Raw genomic sequence first — 21,999 nt, 5'->3', positions numbered from 1 at the left:
CACGCCTGCGCGCTCTCACACGTATTTACACACGCCAGATGCACATGTGTGGTTTCGGTTTGTCGCCCTTCAGGCCGAGATTCTCACAGTCCATATTCAAAGTCTGTTCGCACGGTACACACGTGTTGGCACACACACACACACACACACACACACAGGTCATTAGTGCCCTTTGGAGCCCTAGAAACAAGAGCGCGCCCCCTCGGGGGCCCACGATCCCATGTCCCCACCCCTCACAGGCACTGACGGTCAGAGGCGCCCTTAGCCCTAGCCGCACACGTTACACACTTGATCACACACAGGGTCGTACTTTATTCCCGGCATCTAGGCGATGACACAATCTCCCGAACAAAGACAACATTGACAAACCCAACAAAAACAAACAGCCTCGTGTGTGGGGAGGGGCAGCCGAGCAGAGTCCGGGAAGGGGGCGGGTAGGAGGAAAGTGTGGGAACGCGGGCACCCAAGCCCGGGCGTTACAAGGCTCGGGAAAGGCGCGGGACCTGTCCACAACCTCGCACCCGCCAAGATCGGCGCGCGGCGCCGCCAGCCAGGCCCGGCACCCGTGAGTTGGCAGACCCGCATGTGGAATGCGTTCCCTTCTCCCGCACGCGACTGCGCCCGGGACACAGACCCACAAAGCTGCACGCGGACCCACGAGTGAGCAAACACAACGCCGAGCAGATTTACCGGGCGGAGGTGCGCGCTCCGCTCCCCTCCCCCTGCCCTCCCCTCCTCCACCTCCCCAGCCCCCAGGCCCCGGGCAGCCGCGCGCCGGGCGGGGCGGGGGCGGGGCGGGGGCGGGGCGGGGTGTCGGGCGGCGCCGGCCCAAAAGGCGGAGTCGCGAGGCGGAGGGGCCAGAGCTGCGAGCGCGGTGCTGACTGCGCTGCCGAGAAACCCTGCGGGAACCCAGACTCGGAGGAGCCCCTCGTCCCCGCCCGGCCTGGCCAGGCCCCGCGCTATGGAGTTCCTCTGGGCCTCTCTCTTGGGTCTGTGCTGCAGTCTGGCCGCTGCTGACCGCCACACCGTCTTCTGGAACAGTTCAAACCCCAAGTAAGCCCGAGTCACCGGCCGACAGCCTGGACGCCCGGTTGGCACCGCTCCCCCCTCCAGGTTAACTGTCCCGCCCGGCCCCTAACCTGAGTCTTGGGGAGGTGACCAGCGGCGGGAGGGCTCCCATAGATTTTCTTCTCGCCCATAACCGAGAGTTACACCCCAGGGCATGACCCTGCCCGCATCTACTTGCACCGTACGGTCTCTGCCCCTCTTTTCCTTCCCTCTGCTACAGCTGTTACTTCTGTTAGGTGGGAAGTTAGACATGAGCAACAATGGGAGGCCTCTTGCTGAAAGGGATGCAAGCTGATCTCTAAAATCCATCCCTGACACACCCAGGAGAGCTCACTGATGTGCTACAAAAAAACCACAGAGACCTTTCAACGCCTGCACATGCGCCCTAGGCACACAGTGGATACCAAATAACCACAGGGGCTTCTCCAAGTAACCTTAGGCAGTTAGGAGCCCAGTAAGAGCTCATGAATATTCTACATCTAAGTGTAACAGACCAAATTATGGGAAGACATAAACAACACAGCCTGCTGTTATATGACTTACAATTGTCAATCGGCCTTGAGTGTATGCCTATTTGCATTCCCTTTCATTCATTGGTGGTGGGTACAAGCTCTGCTTTGCACCCGCCATAACCAAAGGAGGAGACTGGACGCATGAAAGGGGGAAGCCAAGAGGGATTAACTGGAAGGGTAAGGAAGGCTCTTTTGATGATCAGTCTGCTCCCATGTCTTAGGAGTGTCTGTGTAGTAAGAGATCTGTCTGCTTGAGCTAAACTGAGCTGTAACTTGTCTGTTACTCTACACCCTTTAGACTGTCGATCCTTTGGATGCTGAACACCTCCTGCCTCTGGCAGGGCCACTCTCTCTGACCTTCAGGGCTCTTGTTCTAAGCCCTTCTACCACAAAGGCCTCTGTGTATTTGGGCATTTACCTACACTGACAGGTCTTGACATCCAGAGTAAGAAGAATTCTTACAGTAATCCTGGAAAGACTCTTCAGGAGGAACCTGGGCTTGCCTGAATTCAGTGTTTATTCTGATTTTAAGGTGTCCCTGGAACACCCCCCCCCCCAAGGGTCTTCTGAGGTGGCAGGAGTGAGGCATATGTTGTGTGTGGGTAGGCTTGAAGGAGTCACCTGTATCTGAGGTTCAGGTAGTAAAACTGAAAAGAAGGGGAGAGACAGAGGTCATGGGGATGGTTCTGGAGGACAGGAAGGGGTTAAAAGGGTTACAAAGGGCTCTGGGCAGGAAGGAGTTAATTTCTCCTGGGCAGATTTAGGGCTGTGAGGCAAATGGTACTGGGAGGAAGAAGTTCCCATCGCACTCTTTGTTCTTGAGTTTTCTGAAGTTAGGGGAACAGTATTTGTGGGAAAACAGGAGAGGTGGGTAGGGTGGAGTAAGGAGAGGAGAGCTGGGGGACTTGGGGTCAGGGGAAAACACTCCACTCGGCTTGGCCACCCCAGCCCTAGCAGGCCTACCCCCAACTCCCCTTGAGAAATAGATTGTGCCAGTTTCCTCTGACCTTGTGGCATCATTGCCTGGTGGGGGGTCTGTTGGGGAGGGAGGGAACAGACAGCTACCTGCCAAGCCAAGGGGGCAATGCCCTCTTGCCCATCAGCCGCTGTCTGATAGGACTGTAGTCAGCCCTCCCTCACCTCACTCCTTGCTGTCTGTTCTTTGCTTCTTTGACCCAATCTTGTCCTAGCGGGAGAGAGCAAAGTCCCTGTTTATGCCCATGCCAGGTGTTGGCTGAAGGAGGAGGAGGGGACAGGAAGCCGTGAGTAGGGGGAGGACCCTGGCCTTTTCCGTTCCCAAGCTCCCAGGTTTCCTCTCTTTCAGGAAGGAGCCTCTTCCTTGCCCCCACCTCCCCGCCTTCCCTGACGCCGCTGCCCGCCTTTCCCAGATAGCAAGCAAGAGTCAAAGGAGTGCTAAGTGGAGCAGATTGTACCCCCAGGAGGAGGGTGATGGGTGCACCCACCCAACACAGCGTCTGCCCTGTCCATCTGGACACACACACACTACTATGCCCTGGACTAAACGGAAGCCAGCCCAGAGTGGAGTCCACAAGCAGCCAAGCCAGGCCCAGCCTGAGGGCAAAGATGAGGTGGCAGTGAGCTGGGCGGGTGTGAGGCTGGCATCGGTGACTCAGGGCAGTGGGCATCAGCCCTGGGATCTCCAGGCCCCAGGCAGGGGGCAGCGTGGGAAGAAGGGCAGCGCGGCCTGAACTGTGCGCTGGCCCTAGTACTCCAGGGACAGGAACACCCCCTCTGATTCAGACCTGTCAGCTCCCTTTGCCTGAGGTGGGCACCGGGCCATCCTGGGGTCCTGGGGGCTGAGCACATTTGATGAGGGACATTTTCACAGGTTCTCATGAAATCTGGGGCGGGTGGCAGAGGCAGATGAGGAATGAGTCAGTGCCCGTCACGGGAATGGAGGAAAGACGCCAGGCCCAGAGCTGAAATACCTGTTCTGAAATGGCTTCTATGTTTATCTCTCCGCAGAGGAATTTTAAAAGCCTCTCTCTGCTCCTCTCTCTCTCTCTCTCTCTCTCTCTCTCTCTTTTCCCCAGGGTGGGGGAAGGGCCTTGGTAAGCCAGTGCGCTAGCATGCTCCTGTAGGAACAGGCCTCTTAAGGGTCATGCTGACTGGGCAGTGGGTGCCCACCTCAGAGGCCTCTTGGCCTAACCCCCACCCATGCCCCTGGCTTTGGTTTGAAGCAAGTTGGCAGCCAACTCTGCTGAGTCTCTCGCTGGCAGTGCTTGGGGGGATTCAGAGAAGCTGACCGGCTTGGGAGAGGGAGGTGGGGAGGCACTTTTCCCCCTACTAGGCCCCCACCCAGACTGGAGCCAGGTGTCTACAGCTGGGCAGGGGAGGGGCCGGTGGGCAGTCAGGCTGGAGCCTGTGGAGCCCGGGGGGAATGGGCTGGGGGAGGGGAGCTGGCTCCACCTTGGGAAGGAGGGCCTTCTCTAGAGCTCACTTCACAGGAGGTGAATGTATGGCTTTTGGAGATAAAAGGACAAGAGAGGTTTTGGGGTGCTTTGAGAGAAGTGGACCAGGAGAGCTGAGCACTGATTTGAGAAGGGGGGGCGGATTTGAGGGGACTGGAAGAATTGATGAAAGCAATTTAACTTAAAAGGACTGGGCATTATCTGTGGGCCTGGATGTCCTGGGTATTGGGAGAAAAGTTAAGTTGAACAATATGAGCTATGCTCAGTGGGTCAAGGGGAAAATGAGAGGAGTAAGAAAAGTGAAAACAGATTATTGGAAGCCAAGCAATAGCATGCGAAAGAGAAAAGGTTACGTGGATTTTGATTACTGAATAGGCCAATAGGGTCTCAGTTTGAGGTCTAACAGCATTTAAAGGAACAAGTGGTAGAACAGAGTTGGAGAAATATTGATAAGTAGAAGAGTGAGCTGAGGAAGTATTTAGAAGCCCATCCTTGGGTAAATATCAGGGAGGTTATCAGAAGTGCTTTGGTAGCTGAAAGATACTAAGTGGGTGCTATTTAGAGGATTAGTGGCAGACAATGATGGTGGGGGGAATGTTTGGAGATAGTGGAAAGATATTCAAGAGATCAAGATCAGTAAATACTGGGAGTTAAGACTTTTTAAGAAATCTCTGGGGTAGGGTCCAGTATGAAATGTGAGGGGTCATGTAAATATTTGGAAGCTCAAAGGCTCTGGCCGGGCTTCTGAGTGACCACCCACTTTCTCCACCTTTGCGCATGTCCAGGTTTTGGAATGAGGACTACACGATACATGTGCGGCTAGATGACTACCTGGACATCATCTGTCCTCATTACGAGGATGACTCTGTGGCAGATGCGGCCATGGAGCAGTACACGCTGTACCTGGTGGAGCGCGAGCAGTACCAGCTGTGCCAGCCCCCATCCAAGGACCACGTCCGCTGGTTCTGCAACAATCCCAAGGCCAAGCATGGCCCGGAGAAGCTGTCTGAGAAGTTCCACCGCTTCACAGGTTTCACCCTGAGCAAGGATTTCAAAGAGGGACACAGCTACTACTACATCTGTGAGTGCCCGGGAGGCGTGCACACAGGCCCACTACTCGGGGACACACCTGACATGACACACTTCAGTACATGCCCAGTGGGGAGGCAAGCAGCAGACCGCCCCTTCCAATCCTGAATTCTGTTTTTATTCATTCCCATTACAAATGCAGAGTGAGTTTCTACTGTGTCCTGGGCACTCTGCTTGGCACTATAGTCACAGAGATAAATAGAACACTGCAGGGTCTCTGTCCTCCAGAATCTACAAAGGGACATACATCTATTAATATCACTAGAACAGGGGGATATGGTAGCTATGAGCTCAGGGGCCCTGAGAAAATGACTTGAATACCTGCCAGTCTGGGGGAGTGGGGTGCACCTCATAGAAGGCTTTCTGGGGAAGATGACCCAAGAGCTTAGGGCAACCAGAGAAGCTGGCCAGACAAGAGGTCATGTACAGAGACAGCATGACATCCTCAGGGAACTCCAAATGGTTCAGACAGGAGGGAGCAGGAGGGACACCTGGAAGTGGGGAGATAGGAGCCTGGAGAAGTACACAGGTTAGGGCATGGGGACCCAAGAAGTGCTAAGGACTTTATCCTGAGGACAGATTTTAGGAAGTGTAAGATCAACTTTGTGTAGAATGGATCCAGGCCTCACTCTATCGGGGGGCTTAGGGAAAGCAAGGACATATTGTGCAGGTCACCCCAACTTCAGGCTGGGAGGAGTGGAGAACGGACTGTGGGGAAGGGACAGTGTCTATATTCTTTTTATCATCACTTCCAAAGTCAAGGGTTATTCCCAAGAATGGGAGTTTGGACTGAACTTGGGGCAGAAAGTGGGCAAAAACTTTCTGGGCAAGTGGGGAAGGTGAGAATCAAAGATTAGAGGGAAGAGAGGGATTAAAATGAGTAGGGACCGAGAAAGCAGGGCCAGAAGCATTTGTACTTAATATTTTCTTCCAACAAAGTTTCCCTTCCTTAAAACTCTCTGGATTTATTTTGTAGCCAAACCCATGCACCACCAGGAAGACCGCTGCTTGAAGTTGAAGGTTTTCATCGATGGCAAAATCAGTGAGTGTCAGGGTCCTGTGGGCCTTCTTCCTCCATCCTGTCCTGGGCCAGGTCTAGAGATCTGGGATGGTTGGGAAGTCCCATTGCCCAGTCCAGTCAGCACTCCCATTCCTTTGCCTCCTGCGTGTACCAAGTTACCTGACCTACGACCACCCTTATCTTTCAGCTCGCAGCCCTCAGGCCCATGCCAATGCACAAGAGAAGAGACTTCCAGCAGGTAGGTGGCTGGAGCAAATTGGGCCTGGGGCACAAAACGGGGTCTGCTTGAAGAGGCTGGGTATAAAAAGTGACTCCTTTGCCAGGCAGGGGCAGGGGAAACCTTGCTGGACTGAGGGCCAGTGCCAGCAGTAGGGCCACTCACCTTGGAGGCCTTTGCCCTCTCATCTTACAGATGACCCGGAGGTGCAGGTTCTGCATAGCATCGGTCACAGCGCCGCCCCTCGCCTCTTCCCACTAGCCTGGGCTGTGCTGCTCCTGCCATTACTGCTGCTGCAAATCCCGTGAGGGTGTGCGCCACATCTAGTGTAAGGACTGGAACCAGGCTGAGGAGGCAGGCGGGCCTCCCTCACCTACCTGGGGCCCCTCCCAAGGCCCCAGTCCTGGGAACCACTCCTACCACATGCTCAAGCTGGCACCCAGCAGCCTCAAAACGGGTCGATATTAAGGGTTTCAACCCTAAGGAGGTCAGAAAGCCTGACAGCGCCATTCCCACCTCCACGTCAGAGGGACAGACAGAGAAGTGGAGACAGTCCTTTCCCCTCCATTCCTGCCCTTAAGCCAAAGAAACAAGCCAGACGGACATGGCTTCCTAAGAAGGGCACCGTGGGAGCCGAACTGGATGGGGCTTGGGGTCACAAGATGGACACTGAGCTTGGCAAAGATGCCCCTCCCATGGAGAGCCAGGATGGCTCTGAAGGAAGAGCAAGAGACAGTTTCCTGCTTGGGAGCCAGGGACAGGAGAAGCAGCATGCTTGCTTGGGTTGACCCAGCATCTCCCCCAGGACTTGCCTCTGTGGAGCTGCCACAGGGAGGCCTGTAGTCAGATACTGCATCCTCTCTCATCCTGGGACATCACTCCGCAGAGCTGCACCAGCAGGGGGGCTGTGCCAACCTGTTCTTAAGAGTGTAACTGTAAGGGCAGTGCCCACGTGCAGTCTACACCGAGTCTGTAGCCTGAAGGGCAGGGCCCACAAGTGCGGAATGTATATGAACTTGATGTGTGTCTATGCTGATTTCTACAACTGGAGTTTTTTTTTATACAGTGTTCTTTGTCTCAAAATAAAGGAATGTGTTTGTTTTTTTGGACATGGTTTTCTGCCCCTCCTTCCTAATTTATGACCACTGAGTCCTGCTACTTGCCAGGCTCTGCACTATATCAGTAGCAAGGGGGTTTGAATTTTTTCTCCTCTCTAGAAATAATGCCTTTTACCAGTCCATAAGGGTGGGTGTTTCCTCCTCTGAGAATTGTCCAGGACAAGAGTGCTCCCTACAGCAGTTCCAGGCTGCACCCCACTCTGGAAGGTCCTTGTGTCCAACCGCTGCCCAACCCCCTCCCTCTCAGCGCTGGGCTTTGGCATACTTACTCTTCAGGTACTCATGCTGTTGGGTGAGTCTAGGCAGCCGCTTGGAACGCCAGCTGAGGCATGCGGCCCGCCTCATGGCCCCACCAGCAAACACGTGTGGGAGGCTGGGAGGGAAAGTTCCCAGCAGCAAGCTGGTTGGACTGGGTGGGGGCCAGTGATACACTTGGCCAGTGGATTCGCCAAGTCACAGAAAGTTGGCAGTGTTGGCTGCAAGGGGAGGGCATTTCACAAAGACTCGGTGATTCCTGGCAGTTCCAGTTATTTACAGAAGAAACCGGAAAGAGGCTTCAGCAAACGGGAAAATCTCCCAAACTCTGGCCAACTTGAAGCTGTGAGCTGGGGTCCTGCATCGGAAGCGTGTTGAAGTCTGCCTAGCAAGCTTTTGTTTGGAGTTCCACCACGTAGGCCCGCGGGCCAGAGGGAAAGAGTTGAGGCTGGGGGTCTACGTGATCCAAAGAGTAAGCAGAGAGTGTGGAGCGGCTGATGCCGGGTCAAACCCGCGGAGCCTTAGAAAGGGGGCCTCACGGAAAATAGAAAGCAACGTGAAGACCCTAAACGCTGCGCAGGGTCGGGACAGGCCCTAGGAGAGGCGGGGCCCGAGCTCGGGCTTGACGTTCCAGGGGTGGGCCAGGTTCCGGTTCAGTTTCCGGGGGGACCGCCGAGCGCGCAGGGGCGGAGCCAGGGGCACGAAGGGGCGGGGCTCCGGCGTCGGGGGCTCCGGATCCTGCTAGCTGGCCGGCCCCTGGCGCGGAGAGCGGGATCTGCGACTCGGGGAGGGATGGAGGCGGGCGGATTGACCGACTCGCTTCTTTCTGGAGCTTGCGTGCTCTTCACCCTCGGCATGTTCTCCACCGGCCTGTGAGAGAGCGGACGGGCTGGGCTGGGGCAGGACAGGAAGTCAGGAAAGGAGAGAGAGGGGACAGAGACGTGGCCGCTCTGTCAGGTTACATCTGGAACCTAGGGTCAAAGTGGAATCGGGTCGAGGGGAACGAGGTACAAGGGCGAGGCTGGTCATTTGACCTGAGAGAGAAGGCCAAGGAGTTGAGGGTAGGGCTGGGGGTCTGCGGTTGTCCGGGAAGGATGACAGGCATCGGGGATTTCGACTCCCCAGCAGCCTGGCTCTCCCTTTCCACCTCTCCCCCCTGCCTTCGGGGCCCCGTTACAGCTCGGACCTCAAACACATGCGGATGACCCGAAGCGTGGACAGTGTCCAGTTCCTGCCCTTTCTCACCACGGATGTCAAGTGAGAGGGGGCGATGCCTGCTGGGGGGAAATGCTGTCTGAGGGAGGCTGGGGAGGGGTGAGGAGGAATGTGGATGAAGCCCCTTGGGTTCCCCCCCACCCCTTCACACTCAACCCTGCGGGACAATGTCCCTCCCCTGCACCCTGCAGCAACCTGAGCTGGCTGAGTTATGGGGCCTTGAAGGGAAACTGGACGCTAATCACCGTCAACGCCGTGGGTGCTGTGCTTCAGACTCTGTATATCTTGGTGTACCTGCACTACTGCCATCGGAAGGTAGAGGCCCTTCCTCTGCTGCACGCCCTGCCCTGCCTTGCTGGCAAGGCAAACACTGCTTTTCCCAGAAGACTATAACAGGCTGGCACTGCCACCATTTCCTGGAAGACCCCTGCAGCCTTGCAGTCCTCCTTCCGCCATAACGTCAGCCTTCTGAGATTCACATATTGTCCCCATTCTGGCAAAGCTGATAGCTCTGCCAAGCCTGAAAGTGCCTTGCTGCCCAACAGAGTGAAAAGAGATTTTTGTCTTCACAGTTCCTCCAAAGTCAGTGCCAGTGGCTGCAAGTGAGATGATTAGCTCTGCTTCCCCATTCACACAAGCATTAAGCTCCTACTCTGTAGCAAGCTAACCCCAAAAAAGATACCTTTCTCTTTCCTAGAAACCTCCAGGGTTTGGGTAGATCAGACCCACACTGAAGTCACTGGTGGGAAAGAGGCTGTGGCAGGTGCTATACTGGAGGCTTAGGCAAAGGCTGGCTCCCCCACTGGAGCACGGGTGAAGGCAGGATGAATTAATTCCAGCAGCAGAGTCAGAGGGCTCCATACATCCAGAAGTATGGCTACTCTCTCTTCTGTAGCGTGCCGTGCTCCTTCAGACTACAACCCTGCTGGCGGTCCTTGTCCTGGGTTTTGCCTACTTTTGGCTCCTGGTGCCCGACCCTGAGATGCGGCTTCAGCACCTGGGCCTCTTCTGCAGTGTCTTCACCATCAGTATGTACCTCTCACCACTAGCTGACTTGGTGAGTGGGGGTGTCCGGGGAGGTAAGGGAGATAAATCTCCCACGGACAGAGACTGTGGCTTTCAGTCCAGAGGAAGGGAAGACCCAAATCCTGGAAGGAGACAGGGCAGTAGAGCTGGGTGAGTGGGAGGCAGGAGGGAAAGGTTGGGTAACAGAGGATCATGGGGGCTGTTTGATGTTTTGTTGTTGTGGTTGTTGTTTTGAGGAAATTCTGGGCAAAGTGGGAGATTTACCATGTGCCTGGTTAGGAGTGTCTTTCATCCTTTCCCACAGACCAAGGTTATTCGTACTAAATCAACCCAGCGTCTCTCCTTTTCACTCACCATTGCCACCCTCCTCACCTCTGCCTCCTGGACACTCTATGGGTTTCGACTAAAAGATCCCTACATTGTGGTAAGCAGAACAAGGGCAGGGTGACAGGTGTGTATGAGGTGGAAAATCAGCTCCTCATAGCAGTCCTTGTGATTTCAGGTGCCCAACCTTCCAGGAATTCTCACCAGCTTCATTCGCTTCTGGCTTTTTTGGAAGTACTCCCCAGGAGGGAGACAGGAACTGTCGGCTTCTACAAACCTGAGGGAGTTCACCTGACCACTGGGCACCTATAATGCCAACCTATCACCAAAGAAACTTCCTTGTTTCAGCTGCTCCTGCTGGTTAGCTCCACAGGGGCAGTGGTTTGTGGTAAAGGAAAAGAATGCTTTGAGAATCTGGGGACTAAAGAAAAAGCTTTAGTTAGAAGATTGGATGGAACCTGGGAGATGAATTCACTTTTTTTTTCAAGATTTTATTTTTTAACTTTGGAGGTGGGGGGGGGGGGAAATCTTTAGAATGTGCCTTAAAATAAACTGTTCCCTACCCCTGCCCATCAAGGCTCCTTCTCTATTCAGGGATAATCAATCCACCTGGTTGGGTAAAGGGTGGAGGGGCACTGTCTGATTCACAGTTGCTCTTGGACTGGTAGGGTTAGCTCAGAAAAGGTATCTGGAAGAACCAAGAGACTGGAAAGACCTAAGAAGGCTTTAAAAAAGAACAGAGCTTGGGTGTTATGAAGAACAGACTTCAAGAAATCTCTCCTAAGAGGGCTAAAAAGACCAGGAAAGTGAAATGATTTTTCCATTGAGAGATCTTGAGAAAGGGGGTCTGTGCCTCCTTCAGAGCAAAAAGGAAGAAGCACCAGCAAAAAGCAAAAGATAAAGGCCGTGAGAGAGCCTCAAGGAGCCTCTCAACAGTTAGTACACATCTGTTCCCAGCATCCATACTCAAACCAAACAAGCTTAGAAAATAAACTGGCCCTTTAATGGGGAATGGGCGAACAGGCTGTCCGGGAGGGAATGGGGTTAGAGTGTCAGAAGCGCAGTCCCCTGCGGGTCAAGTCGGCTCTGGCTTCTTGGATCTGGCTCTGCAGCTCGCGGGCGGCGTCCTCGCAGTCGTGAAAAGTAGCGACGCGGTAGCCCACGGTGCCCAGGGCATAGCAGCCGGCAGATACCAGCAAGTAGGCGGGCAGTGGCCACAAGACCTCCCGGCAAGACGAAGGTAGCTCCAGGCCCAGGGCTCCCATGGTCAGGGCCGCCCAGGTGGAGCCCAGGAGCGCCAGCCCCCACAGCCACTGCGCTAATTTCGTCATGGACACTGCGGGAAGAGGAAGCAGAGCTCGAGGTCCCTGACACCCCACGACCTGCTCTTCATCCGAGACCACTCCCTGTCCTCCCTCACCCACCCTCCATACCACCTAACCTCAGGGACACTGCCCCAACGCTCCCGCCCTCCCCAATCGGCCCTTCACCTACACTTACCTACCCGCCCGGCGTCTTCCCGGCTCCACACAGCGCCGACGTCAGCTTCCGGAATCCTCCGCGGCTCGCGCTTCGCCGCCGCGCTGCCTTCTGGGAGTTGTAGTCCTCGAGGGGTGCCCGGCCACGGCCTTGACCTAGGCTGCACTCAGCAAGCTCTGCTCCAGTAGCTGCAGCCTGGGCCGGAAGAGCTTTCAGTGCTGCATCTCTCCCTTGAGACCCCGCTCAAAGCTGGTGTGGGGCTTGTAGACAACCTAAAGACACCCTTAAGTCTTGCAACAAGGTGGGAATGTAATATCGTTCCTCTTAAATAAGCTTCTTTTGCACAAAAATTCCACTCATTCATTCACTCACTTATTTACGCTTTTTTATTCATTCACTCAGTGGAACGTTTCTTGAGTGTCACGTTAGACTTTGCAGAAATAGAGATGTCAAGAATGGCCCCTTCTCTGGTGGAGGGAAGAAAGCAGGAATCAAGAAAACAGATGCACTGACAACTAAACGTGGTGCTCTGAGATTGGTGTTAGAACAGAAGTTGTCATGCTTTAAAAGAGAAATTCAAAGGAGCAACCAGTAGGACTTGGAGCCAGAGGACGAAGTGTTCCAGGAAGGTGTCTTTAAGGGAAAACACTTGTGGGGACAGAGCAATCACCTGATGTGTTTAGGGTATTAAGAGAAGGTGTATATACAGCTTTCAGAATTTGGGGGATGAATTCATGGCAGGTGTATAGAAAACCAAGTAAAAGAAAATGTCAGGCGGGGAGTTCCCTGGTAGTCCAATGGCTAAGACTCTGTGCTCCCGCTGCAGGGGGCCTCAGGTTAGATCCCTGGTCAGGAAACTAGAGCCCATTTGCTGCAACTAAGACCCAGCGCAGCCAAATAAATGAATAAATATTAAGAAAAAGAAAAAAAAAAAAAAAGGTCAGGCAATTATCAACTTCAGGGAAAACAAAGAGTTATAAAAGGAAAGAAAGAGAATTATAAAGGCCTGTCTGATAAAGACCACTAAGAACATAACTGTAATTGGACAGTTGGGTTTATTCACTTGCTGCTACAAGAGAGAACACAAACCAGAGGAACTGTGGAGCAGCTCATCAAACAAAGGAAAAAGCCAAATCATTACAGAATAGGGGAAACAGTTGAGTTCAGATGATATTTAAACAAAGTAATATTTTGATAGGTTTAAGGTAAGCACAGATGTAAGTGAAAGAGTTAACAACAGCCTGGACTGAGAAGTAAACTGCGGGTCCACTTGGAAACTACAAAGTTAAGTTAAATAATTTTAGATAATTATGCAATAGATAACTACATAATTAAGATAAATGTGGAATGATATGTCCAAAACCCCAATATCTGAAGCTTTGCACCTAGGTTGGAAATTGAAGCTGCTTCTCTGTATCAAAGTAATCAACATGGGTTAAACCTCCCACAAGAGTAGGATATGTCCCATTCTCATTTTTTTATTTCAAATAGAAAGTTGTGACTGTATGATTTTAGAGAATGAAGTTTCTCAGCCCCATGTCCCCAAGGTTAATTAATAAAATCAGTTTTTACAGATTCACAGAGTCTTAGTACAAACACTACATAACTCAGTGTGTAGAATATTTTCATATATTATGTGTTTACATAATAATGTAAACACAAGCATTGATTTAACTAAAATTTGGAATATATTTAAATTGAGAGGGTGGGTGGGGAGTAAATGAGGAATCAGGATTAGAGAGAACTATATCCTCATTTTCCTTGGCAGGCAATTGATTGATTATACCTAAAATATAAAAAAAGAAATAATAGCATGAGCATGTTAAAAGGAAGTACAATAGAAAAGTATCTTAGAAACTTGAGAGTGGTTTACGGAGAAGTGTATGTATAAAGGTAGGAAAATGGAGCAGGGGACTGTTATTTTTCTTTCCTTTATTTTTTAAAGATATTTATTGATTTATTTGGCTGTGCTGAGTCTTAGTTGTGGCACATGGGATCTAGTTCCCTGACCAGAAACTAAATCCAGGCCCCCTGCATTATGAGATTGTAGTCTTAGCCTCTGGCCCCCCAGAGAAGTCCCTGTTATTTCTCACTGACTATCTTATAGAACTAGATGGCCTTTTAAACCATGCAAATTCCTTTGTTAAAGTAAAAAGGCAAAATTAAAATATTTTCAGAAACCTGCCATATGAGCTTCAAAGGCCCACCCCAACTCCCTTCCCCATTCTTCCCCAAATCCTACTGGTTACCCACTCATGACCTCACTAGTCACACTGACTTTCAACACAGTTCAAGAGGCAGGCATCAGCCTTGCAGATCCAGAAATTCTGTCTTGTTCACCCATAGTAGACCTGGCCCTGAAAGATTGCCACACCCCAGAAAATTTGGGAGGGTAAAGATAATGAGAAGGAGCTTGCCTTACAACACATGAAAACAGATAATAAATTATAATGTCATAGTAATAATCAGCAGAAGATTAAACATTCATTGAGGGGCTATTATGTATCATGTCCTATGTGACATTGCATGTTTGATTTTCACAACAGGCTGCAATAGGTACTTTTATTAATATATCCCCAGGTACGAATGAGGAAACCAAAGCATAGAAGGTAAAAGGTAAGTAACTTGCCTGAGGTCATACAGGTAGTAAGTAGCAGACTGTTCCAACTGACTCAAAACTTTGTGCTTAGTAATTTCATCTTCCTCAGTACTGGTATAGGAATGGGCAGATAGTATCGTCATAGCAGCTGACATTCATTGATTGATTACTCTGTGCCAGGCACTCTAATAAGTACTTTATATGCATAATCTCACTCAATCTTCACAGCTACCCTATGAAGTAGGTACTATTATTATCTCCATTTCACAAATGAAGAAACTGAGGCACGCCCCAGATAATCAGACCATAGAGCCTCTAACTTTGCCACTATGGTAGTTCATCTTCTTACCTAGATCAAGGGGCTTCCCTGGTGGCTCAGGGGTAAAGATCCATCTGCCAGTGCAGGAGACATGAGTCCGATCCCTGGGCCAGAAGACCCTCTGGAGAAGGAAATGGCAACCCATTCCAGTATTCTTGCCTGGGAAATCCCATGGACTGAGGACCCTGGAGGGCTACAGTCCATGGGGTCACAAAAGAGTCAGACGCAAATAAATAACAGCAACCTAGATCAATGGAACAAAATAAAAAGTGAGGAAATGGGCTTTCCTTGTGGCCCAGTGGTTAAGAATCTACCTAATTCCCAGATTGATCCCTAATCTGGGAAGATCCCACATGCCGCAAGTCAACTAAATCCTGTGCCACAACTACTGAGCCTGAGCACCCATAGCCTGTGCCCCACAACAAGAGAAGCACCACAAGAAGCCCAAGCGCCTCAGTAAAGAGTATCCCCCACTCACCGCAACTAGAGAAAGCCCACGTGCAACAGTGAGGACCCAGAACAGCCAAAAATAAGCTAAATATCTTTTTTTAAGTGAAAAAAACAGATCAAACATATACCATTTCAGCATATGATAGAAATGGCATCTCAAGTGAGGAAAGATGAATTATTTGGAAAACACTTGCCACAAGCTTAGCATTTGAAGGGCCTCCCTGGTGATTCAGATGGTAAAGAATCTGACAGCAGGCAGTGCCCTCGGGTTCTATCCCTGAGTCAGGAAAATCCCCTGGAGAAGGAAATGGGATCTCACTCCAGTATTCTTGCCTGGGAAATCCCATAGACAGAGAAGCCTGGTGGGCTACAGTCCATGGGGTTGCAAAGAGTCAGACATGACTGAGTGACTAGCACTTTAGCATTTGAAAAATAAGTGAGATTTCAACCTAACATCTTACACTAAAATAAATTCCCAGTGCATTAAACAAAACAATGTGAAAAGTGAAACACTAAATATGCCATGGTTGGCATACATATTTCATGGCTATATATTTCTCGGATGTCCAGCTCAAGCATCATGTCCTCCTGTTGTAGCCATGGTTTCCGGGAAACAAACTGACTCACAGGACAATGCAGATAGTGGAGTGCAGTTTATTACACCTGCGGGCCCAAGGCAGAGTCTACTCTTAGCCAAGGACCCCGACCAGTTTTTTGTGAAAACCTTACATACCCTGAGTGTATGTGCCCAAACCCACCTCCCCAAATTCCCTGAAACTAGTCTGAACAAAGGAAAAGAAAGATACAAAGTTAACCTGTGAATCATATGCCTTAAGCCTAGGTAGTTAACAGTGGACAATTATCAATAGGCCTGTGGTCATACCCCAATAAGCATAATAGAATTTACGATTCTATTTGGTTACACAGATAATAAGGGTATTCTTTTAGGAGACTGGAGCCCTGGGGCTCTTCCATGGTTGGGGGGGGGGGGTCTGATTTTCCAGTTGGTATGTCATTTCCATAGATACTGGGCATGTAGCTCAAAGTCCATAGTCCAGCCCGAGATGGAGTCCTGCTTTCAAGATGGAACCTGTTCTGTCTGTTTCCTCCTTCACTCCAAGCAGCCTTCCTGCACCTTGACCCTGTTTTGCTCTTCTGAGCTTCCACAGACTCTCTTTCATAGATGGCACTTACCATGTTGAGCTATAGGTGTTTTGTTTCTTTGCTTGGCCTGCCTAGGAACATTGTAACTCCAGGACCAAGCGCAATGTGGGAAACCCAGAGGGCTTCTATAAAAGTAGGATGGGCGGCAGAAGGAAGAACGGGTTAGCATTTGATAGTCTCCAGGAAAACTGGCCCAGCTCTCCTGATCCCAGGAAATATAACTACTGCAGAGACTCCCATCTGCTAGACACGGGGTCTTTGGCTTTGTATAGCAGTGGACAAAAGCCAGCAGATTCTTATGGTCCAGCTCCTCTCTCTTCAATCTTTTTGCAGATCATCACTCTTCTGCAGTCACAGCAGGTCACAAATATAAGTGATTATTGCAGTGTATTGAGAAATGGAATAATTTCCTGCCATATCAGTAAACAGGGATGTCACAGTCATCAGCAATGCAAGCCCTCCAAATGTTAATTTCTGAGCCCCTAGGGCACCGAAGAAGGAGAATACCTGTGATTCAGCAGACATCAGGCTGCAGCCACTCCATGCAGCAAGCTCTGAGGAACTCAGGATGTGAAAAACACAGGATGCTGGCCCCAGATAGCTGAGATGCATATGAAAGGAATGATTTCAGTGATCCCAGACTCTTGCATCCTCCCATACGTAGAAAAGCACTAAATTCCTTCACTTGAGGTATCTGGTTTTAACTCACAGGAAATAATTTTGATGTTCAGAATACCTGCCCTTTTTTGCAAATGTCTATGTAACCTGACTCCTCCCCTGCCTGCTCAGAGCAGTTCTCTCAGGGTTACTTGAGATTCTGTCTCCTGGGCTTGAAGTCCTAAAAATTCTCACCGAATAAAACATAACTCTCAACTTTTAGGTTGTGACTGTTTTTTAAGTTAACAATAGGAAAGGCAGTGCAGCTTGGGGGCTAAAAGTTTGAGCTTTTGGAGTCCAGAAGTCCTGAAGTTGGGTTCTGACTCTTTCCTTAGCTATGTGACTTTGGGCAAGTAGCTTAACCTCTCTGAGCTTCAGTTTTCTCATGTTTTTTGGAGTTTTCTCCTTTGGCAAGCTTTAGTTTCAGAGAGTCATAAATTCCAGAGATGTAAATCTGGAACCTTTATGCTAAAGTACACTAAAAATGGGAGAATAAGCAAAATTACATGCAATATAGAGGAAGGGATTGATTGGGGGGAAGGCCTGAGCCTCTATAAAAGAGGCCCTGAAGCCTGAGGTGATACGGGAAAGATGAGACAGAGACTTCAGGTAGGGACTGGGGGTGGAATGTACAAAGCAGAGGGAAAGCCTGAACAAACGCTGGGAGGCTTGAGTTCATAGTGAGTGATCCTCTGTGTCCATCTCTGGCACAATGACTGCTTTATGGAAGAGTGGCAGGAGGTGAGGCTGGAAAGGCTAGCCAGGGTCAGGCTACCTAAGAAAGACCCCTTGAAAGTGTTTGTGTTGGGGTTGGTCCCTCAGGTCAGCAGCTTCCCCCAGTAGAGGAGTGGGAGGTGGTGGTGTGTGTCAGGCAGCCGAGCTTTCTGGATGCCCACAGGTGCCATGGTGATTACTGGGTCCTTGAGGAAGTTTCCGGGTGATTAGGTTGTGTTGATTCCATCAGTGTCCCCAGGGCACCTGCAGCTCCATCAGAATGACAGGACAGACACACATGCAATCAACAAAAAACATAGACGAAATTACAGTCAAGCTTTCAGGGGAAATGATGGGTCAGAGATGGTGCTGCTGATTGGAGAAGGGAACGGAGTGAGTCAGGCGAATCAGAGGAGACCAAGATGGGAAAAGATGATGGCCTGAGGGAGGAGGAACACAGGAGCAGGCCTGGCAGCTGAGAGAGACATTCTGAGGATCCAGCAGCTTGGACGTAATGTAATCTGGAAGCTGAATCTCAGCAAAGAGCTCACAATGTGACAATGGTGTATGGCTAGTAGGGTTCTTGATTCTTTTTTTTTTTTTTTTTTTAATTTCTTTTTACTTACTTGGTTCCACCAGGTCTTCTTTGCAGCATATGGAATCTAGTTCCCTGATCAGGAATCAAATCCAGGTCCCCTGCATTGGGAGCTTGGTGTCTTACCACTGGACCACCAGGGAAATCCTGGATTCTTGATTCTTTTAACAAGCATGTATTGAGCACCTCCTATACTATACATCAAGCAGTATTCTAGTGACTAAAAATGGACAAAAACTCTGCTTTCAATGAAGCCTGCAGTGAAAACAAACTGCTTCAATAAAATGATGGGAGATGGGACAGGAAACACCTATTGAATATATCAAATAGTGAGAAATTCTGTGAAGAAAAATATAGCTAAGTGAAGGGCTAAAGGATCTCAGTGTACCATATTATATAGCAGGGTCAGAAGGGCGTCTCTGAAAGGGAAATGTTTGCATGGAGACCTGAATGAGACCAAGGATGCAGAGAGAAGTGTAGATCACTGCCAGACAGCTGTTCTAGGCAGTGGGAACAGCGTGTGCAAAGGCCACGAGGTGTCACAGGAGACACACAAGGGCTTGGGGTGGAATGGACGAGCGTGGGGAAGAGTGTGAGGCGATGAGGTCAGAGGCAGTGGGGGTCAGGCGCTGTGTTGTAACTACACTGGTTAAGCATCATGACAAATATCACTGGACCTGAACTTCAACTCCAGCTCTGCCTTCCCTTATAATACTGAGCAGGTTATTTTAGCCTCTCTTTCAGTTTACCCCATTTCATTCCACTAAAACAGGTGTATCAGAATTCTCCAGAGAACCAGAACCAGTAGAAGATACATGTGTGAAGTTTATTTTAAGGTCTTGGTTCATGGGGTTGTAGAGGCTGGCAAACCCAAAACCTGCAAAGATCTTCCTCTGTCTTGACTTCATCCTGACCAGAGCTGGGAACAGTGGGGAAAGGGCCAGGTCCCAGGCCACGTGAGCACAGACCAGCAAGAGCATCCGGCAGACCAGAGCAGCTCAGGCCCCGGGGTTATCTGCTGCTGAACTCCCTCCTTCTCTGGGGAGGTCAGTCTTTTGTTCGATGTGGTCCTTCAGTGCATTGGATGAGGACCAACCACATTATGGAGGGCAATCTGCTTTACTCTTATTTTAAGTGTAAATCTTATTAAAAAAACACCCTCAAGAAACATCCAGAGTGAGAATTCCCCGGCAGTGCAGTGGTTAGAACTCCGCCTTTCCATGGCAGGGGGCACAGGTTCAATCCCTGGTCAGGGAACTAAGATCTCACATGCCACGTGGCACACCCCCCAAAAAAAGAACATCCAGAGTAATGTTTGACCCAATATCCAGGCGATGTGGCCCAACCGGGTTGACATATAAAGTTAACTACACAGTAAGAATATCAATCTCACAAGGTTGATGTAAGTGATGAAATTGAGAATATCTGCAAAGCACCATGCTGACTGAAAAGGTCATGGTTGCTATCATGTAAGGGACAAAAATGATGTTTGTCAAATGCCTAGTGGGTCGAGTGCTATGCTAGGCTCTTCCACACGTTGTTATTTAATTCCAATCCTCTTTACCACAATCTGAAGCAGATTTTCCAGGTGAGGGACTTAATGTGTATAAAAAACACTCAGCTTGCACAAGGACCTTCACCTGGCGTCAGAGCGGAACTAGAACTGAGGTCTGTCTGATTTCAAGACCTGGATTCTTTCCTACTCTACCACAGATGTCCAGAACCTATAACTGTCTGCGTCAGAAAAAAGACCTCCGTCACAGGGGTTTTGCCTGAGGCTCCATGGTAAAGAATCTGCCTGCAATGCAGAAGATGCAGGAGACTCAGGTTTAACCCCTGGGTCTGAAAGATCCCCTGGTGAAGGAAATGGCAACCCACTCCAGTATTCTTGCCAGGAGAAGAGTCTGGTAGGCTATAGTCTGTGGGGTCGCAAAGGGTCAAACACGACTGAGCATTCACACTCAAGGGCTGGAGATGGGGGCCGGGGGCTGAGAGCAGGAAGGGGAGGGGTCCCCCTGGAGGGTGAGCCTAGACCCTCAGACAAATGCACAGGCACCTCAATCCAGAAATTGCTCTGAAGGAGGCCGTCAGCCCTTGTGGCAACCCTTGACCCAGAACAGGGGTGTGGGGAAGATTTTTCTGTGGGGCCTTGACTTGTGGAGGAGAATCTCACTTTTCAGTCCCCCCTGATGGTGTGGCTTCAGCCTAAAAGTGGGGGAACGTTCCAGCGTATTTGAGGTGAGGGGAATTCTCAGAGAAGGGCTCCTCACAGACCATAAGGGCCTCACAGACCATTTGGCTTAAGTCTCATTGTCACACAAGGCCTCAAATTTAGGCTTCGGATGTTATTTCTAGGTGTGGTTTCAGACAGTCTCCCACACTCTCACTCTCCCACAGAACAGAAAGAAGGATACAATACACAAGATTTAACTTGTATTATGGAATTTTCAAATACATTCAAAAGTAGAAAGAATCCCAATAACTCTGATATGCCCATTATCATAGAATGTTACATTATAAAGTCAGGCCTGCAGTTCCCTGTGAAGGAAACATTTCTAAAAACCCTGTAATGACCTTGTGACTAGCATGAGTATATTGTATCATAATTTTGTCTTAAGTGTTCATTTGTTAAGTGTACATATTTCAAACCTGCCTCTGTTTTTCTTCCATTTGAAGTGTATCTGGAACCTCAGTAGACAGAAGGGACCTGGACTTCTCTGTCTTGCAGAGGACCTGTCTGATGGGGGAGTGGTTGCTGAGAAATGTGGGCCCAGGTAGGAGAGCCTGGAAGAGCTGGAAGGAAGGAGGACCAACCCCATGTGCCCAGGGATGCAGAGGCTGGGGCGGGAATGGCCGGCTCCTCGGGGCTCAGGGAAAGGGGGAGGGGGCACAGGGCGCGCAGCTCTACAGTCTGCTTCCTGCCCCAGGGCAGGCATTTTGCACTTTGCCCTCCACCCGAGGTGACGTGGTGCCCAATTCTAGAGCCAGTTAGGTGGCTTCTCTGCCAGGGCAGGAGCTCAACCAAATAGCACCTACAGTGCAACCTATGGTGGCCGGTTTGCTCTTAGCCCCCAGGGAGTAGGGAGGTGGGATTTGGGAGCAGGATCTTGGCCTTGCCCCCTGAGAAACTTCCAGTCTGCTAGCAGGGAGGCAAAGAAATGTACCTGAGGTGAAGCCATTAAGTGCCCCTAACTGTGCCCGCACAAGGGTTCCGGCTATTGTCTGCTTAGGAGGCGGCCCTGTGAGTGACCCGAAGTCAAGGCGCGGTGCGCAAGGGGCCTCCGGCTTCCCATTCCCTCCGGGTTCCCACAGTGCCCAGGGCTTCCTCAAGCTGCCGTCAGTCTCAATACTTCTGACTGATTTCCCCTTTGTGTCTGTCTCTGTGTCTCGCCGCAGCTCTGTCTCTCCCAGTCTCTGGTTCTCTCTTGTTTCCCAACATCCTTCCCTGGGGAGCAGAGCTGGGGGGGCCGGGTAGTGGGAACAGGGCCCCGTCCTGTTCTCACCAAGGACAATGAGGTCCGGAAAGAGCTGGAGCCAAGGCCTGGCGCAGACTCCCCCTCCCTGCCTGCCCTGGGCGCACCCTTCCCTGCTGACCCTCGACATGCCCTAAATGCCAGGCGTCCCCTCCTGCCCGTGCCAGTCCTCGGGGGGGTCCAGCCTCTGCCCAGGCAGGGTAGCCCCCACGTCTCACCTTCCCACTGCCCTCTTCTTAGGTGGCATCACCTCCTGCCCCAAGGAGTCCATC

At 50.8% G+C, this 21,999-nt stretch overlaps 3 protein-coding genes across 4 annotated transcripts; 2 read left to right on the top strand and 1 right to left on the bottom strand.

Annotated features, from left to right (window-relative positions):
- Window positions 1–429: 429 nt before the first annotated feature.
- Window positions 430–7,448, top strand: EFNA1 (ephrin A1). Its single transcript, XM_065902857.1, has 5 exons — window positions 430–1,053; window positions 4,798–5,093; window positions 6,078–6,143; window positions 6,310–6,360; window positions 6,535–7,448. Exons 1-5 carry the CDS (start codon window positions 962–964, stop codon window positions 6,645–6,647), a joined length of 618 nt encoding a protein of 205 aa, XP_065758929.1. The 5' UTR covers window positions 430–961; the 3' UTR covers window positions 6,648–7,448.
- An 869-nt stretch (window positions 7,449–8,317) lies between these two features.
- Window positions 8,318–10,963, top strand: SLC50A1 (solute carrier family 50 member 1). Its single transcript, XM_065902869.1, is given in 7 exon segments — window positions 8,318–8,584; window positions 8,892–8,969; window positions 9,119–9,242; window positions 9,823–9,984; window positions 10,258–10,377; window positions 10,456–10,515; window positions 10,517–10,963. Coding segments are annotated over 7 exon segments (666 nt in total). The 5' UTR covers window positions 8,318–8,504; the 3' UTR covers window positions 10,559–10,963.
- Window positions 10,964–11,258: 295 nt separating this feature from the next.
- Window positions 11,259–11,846, bottom strand: DPM3 (dolichyl-phosphate mannosyltransferase subunit 3, regulatory). Of its 2 annotated transcripts, none has more exons than XM_065902879.1 (2): window positions 11,778–11,846; window positions 11,259–11,613 (listed from the first exon to the last, which is right to left on the bottom strand). In XM_065902879.1, exon 2 carries the CDS (start codon window positions 11,606–11,608, stop codon window positions 11,330–11,332), a length of 279 nt encoding a protein of 92 aa, XP_065758951.1. In that variant the 5' UTR covers window positions 11,609–11,613; window positions 11,778–11,846; the 3' UTR covers window positions 11,259–11,329. The 2 variants fall into 2 exon arrangements, with proteins under 2 accessions (XP_065758951.1, XP_065758957.1); XM_065902885.1 differs by having other exon boundaries at window positions 11,782–11,839.
- Between the last annotated feature and the right edge of the window lie 10,153 nt (window positions 11,847–21,999).

Source organism: Muntiacus reevesi, chromosome 1 (genome assembly GCF_963930625.1).
Source record: "Muntiacus reevesi chromosome 1, mMunRee1.1, whole genome shotgun sequence".
In the NCBI taxonomy this organism is placed as follows: Eukaryota; Metazoa; Chordata; class Mammalia; order Artiodactyla; family Cervidae; genus Muntiacus; species Muntiacus reevesi.
This window is presented reverse-complemented; position numbering and strand designations above follow the sequence as displayed.

Bases quoted from the DNA above. Each gene is read 5' to 3' on its own strand.
- EFNA1 (XM_065902857.1), top strand. From the start codon at position 962: ATGGAGTTCCTCTGGGCCTCTCTCTTGGGTCTGTGCTGCAGTCTGGCC. The intron at 6,144-6,309 runs GTGAGTGTCAGG...CTTATCTTTCAG, and splicing joins TTTCATCGATGGCAAAATCA to CTCGCAGCCCTCAGGCCCAT. The intron at 6,361-6,534 runs GTAGGTGGCTGG...CTCATCTTACAG, and splicing joins AGAGAAGAGACTTCCAGCAG to ATGACCCGGAGGTGCAGGTT.
- DPM3 (XM_065902879.1), bottom strand. From the start codon at position 11,608: ATGACGAAATTAGCGCAGTGGCTGTGGGGGCTGGCGCTCCTGGGCTCC.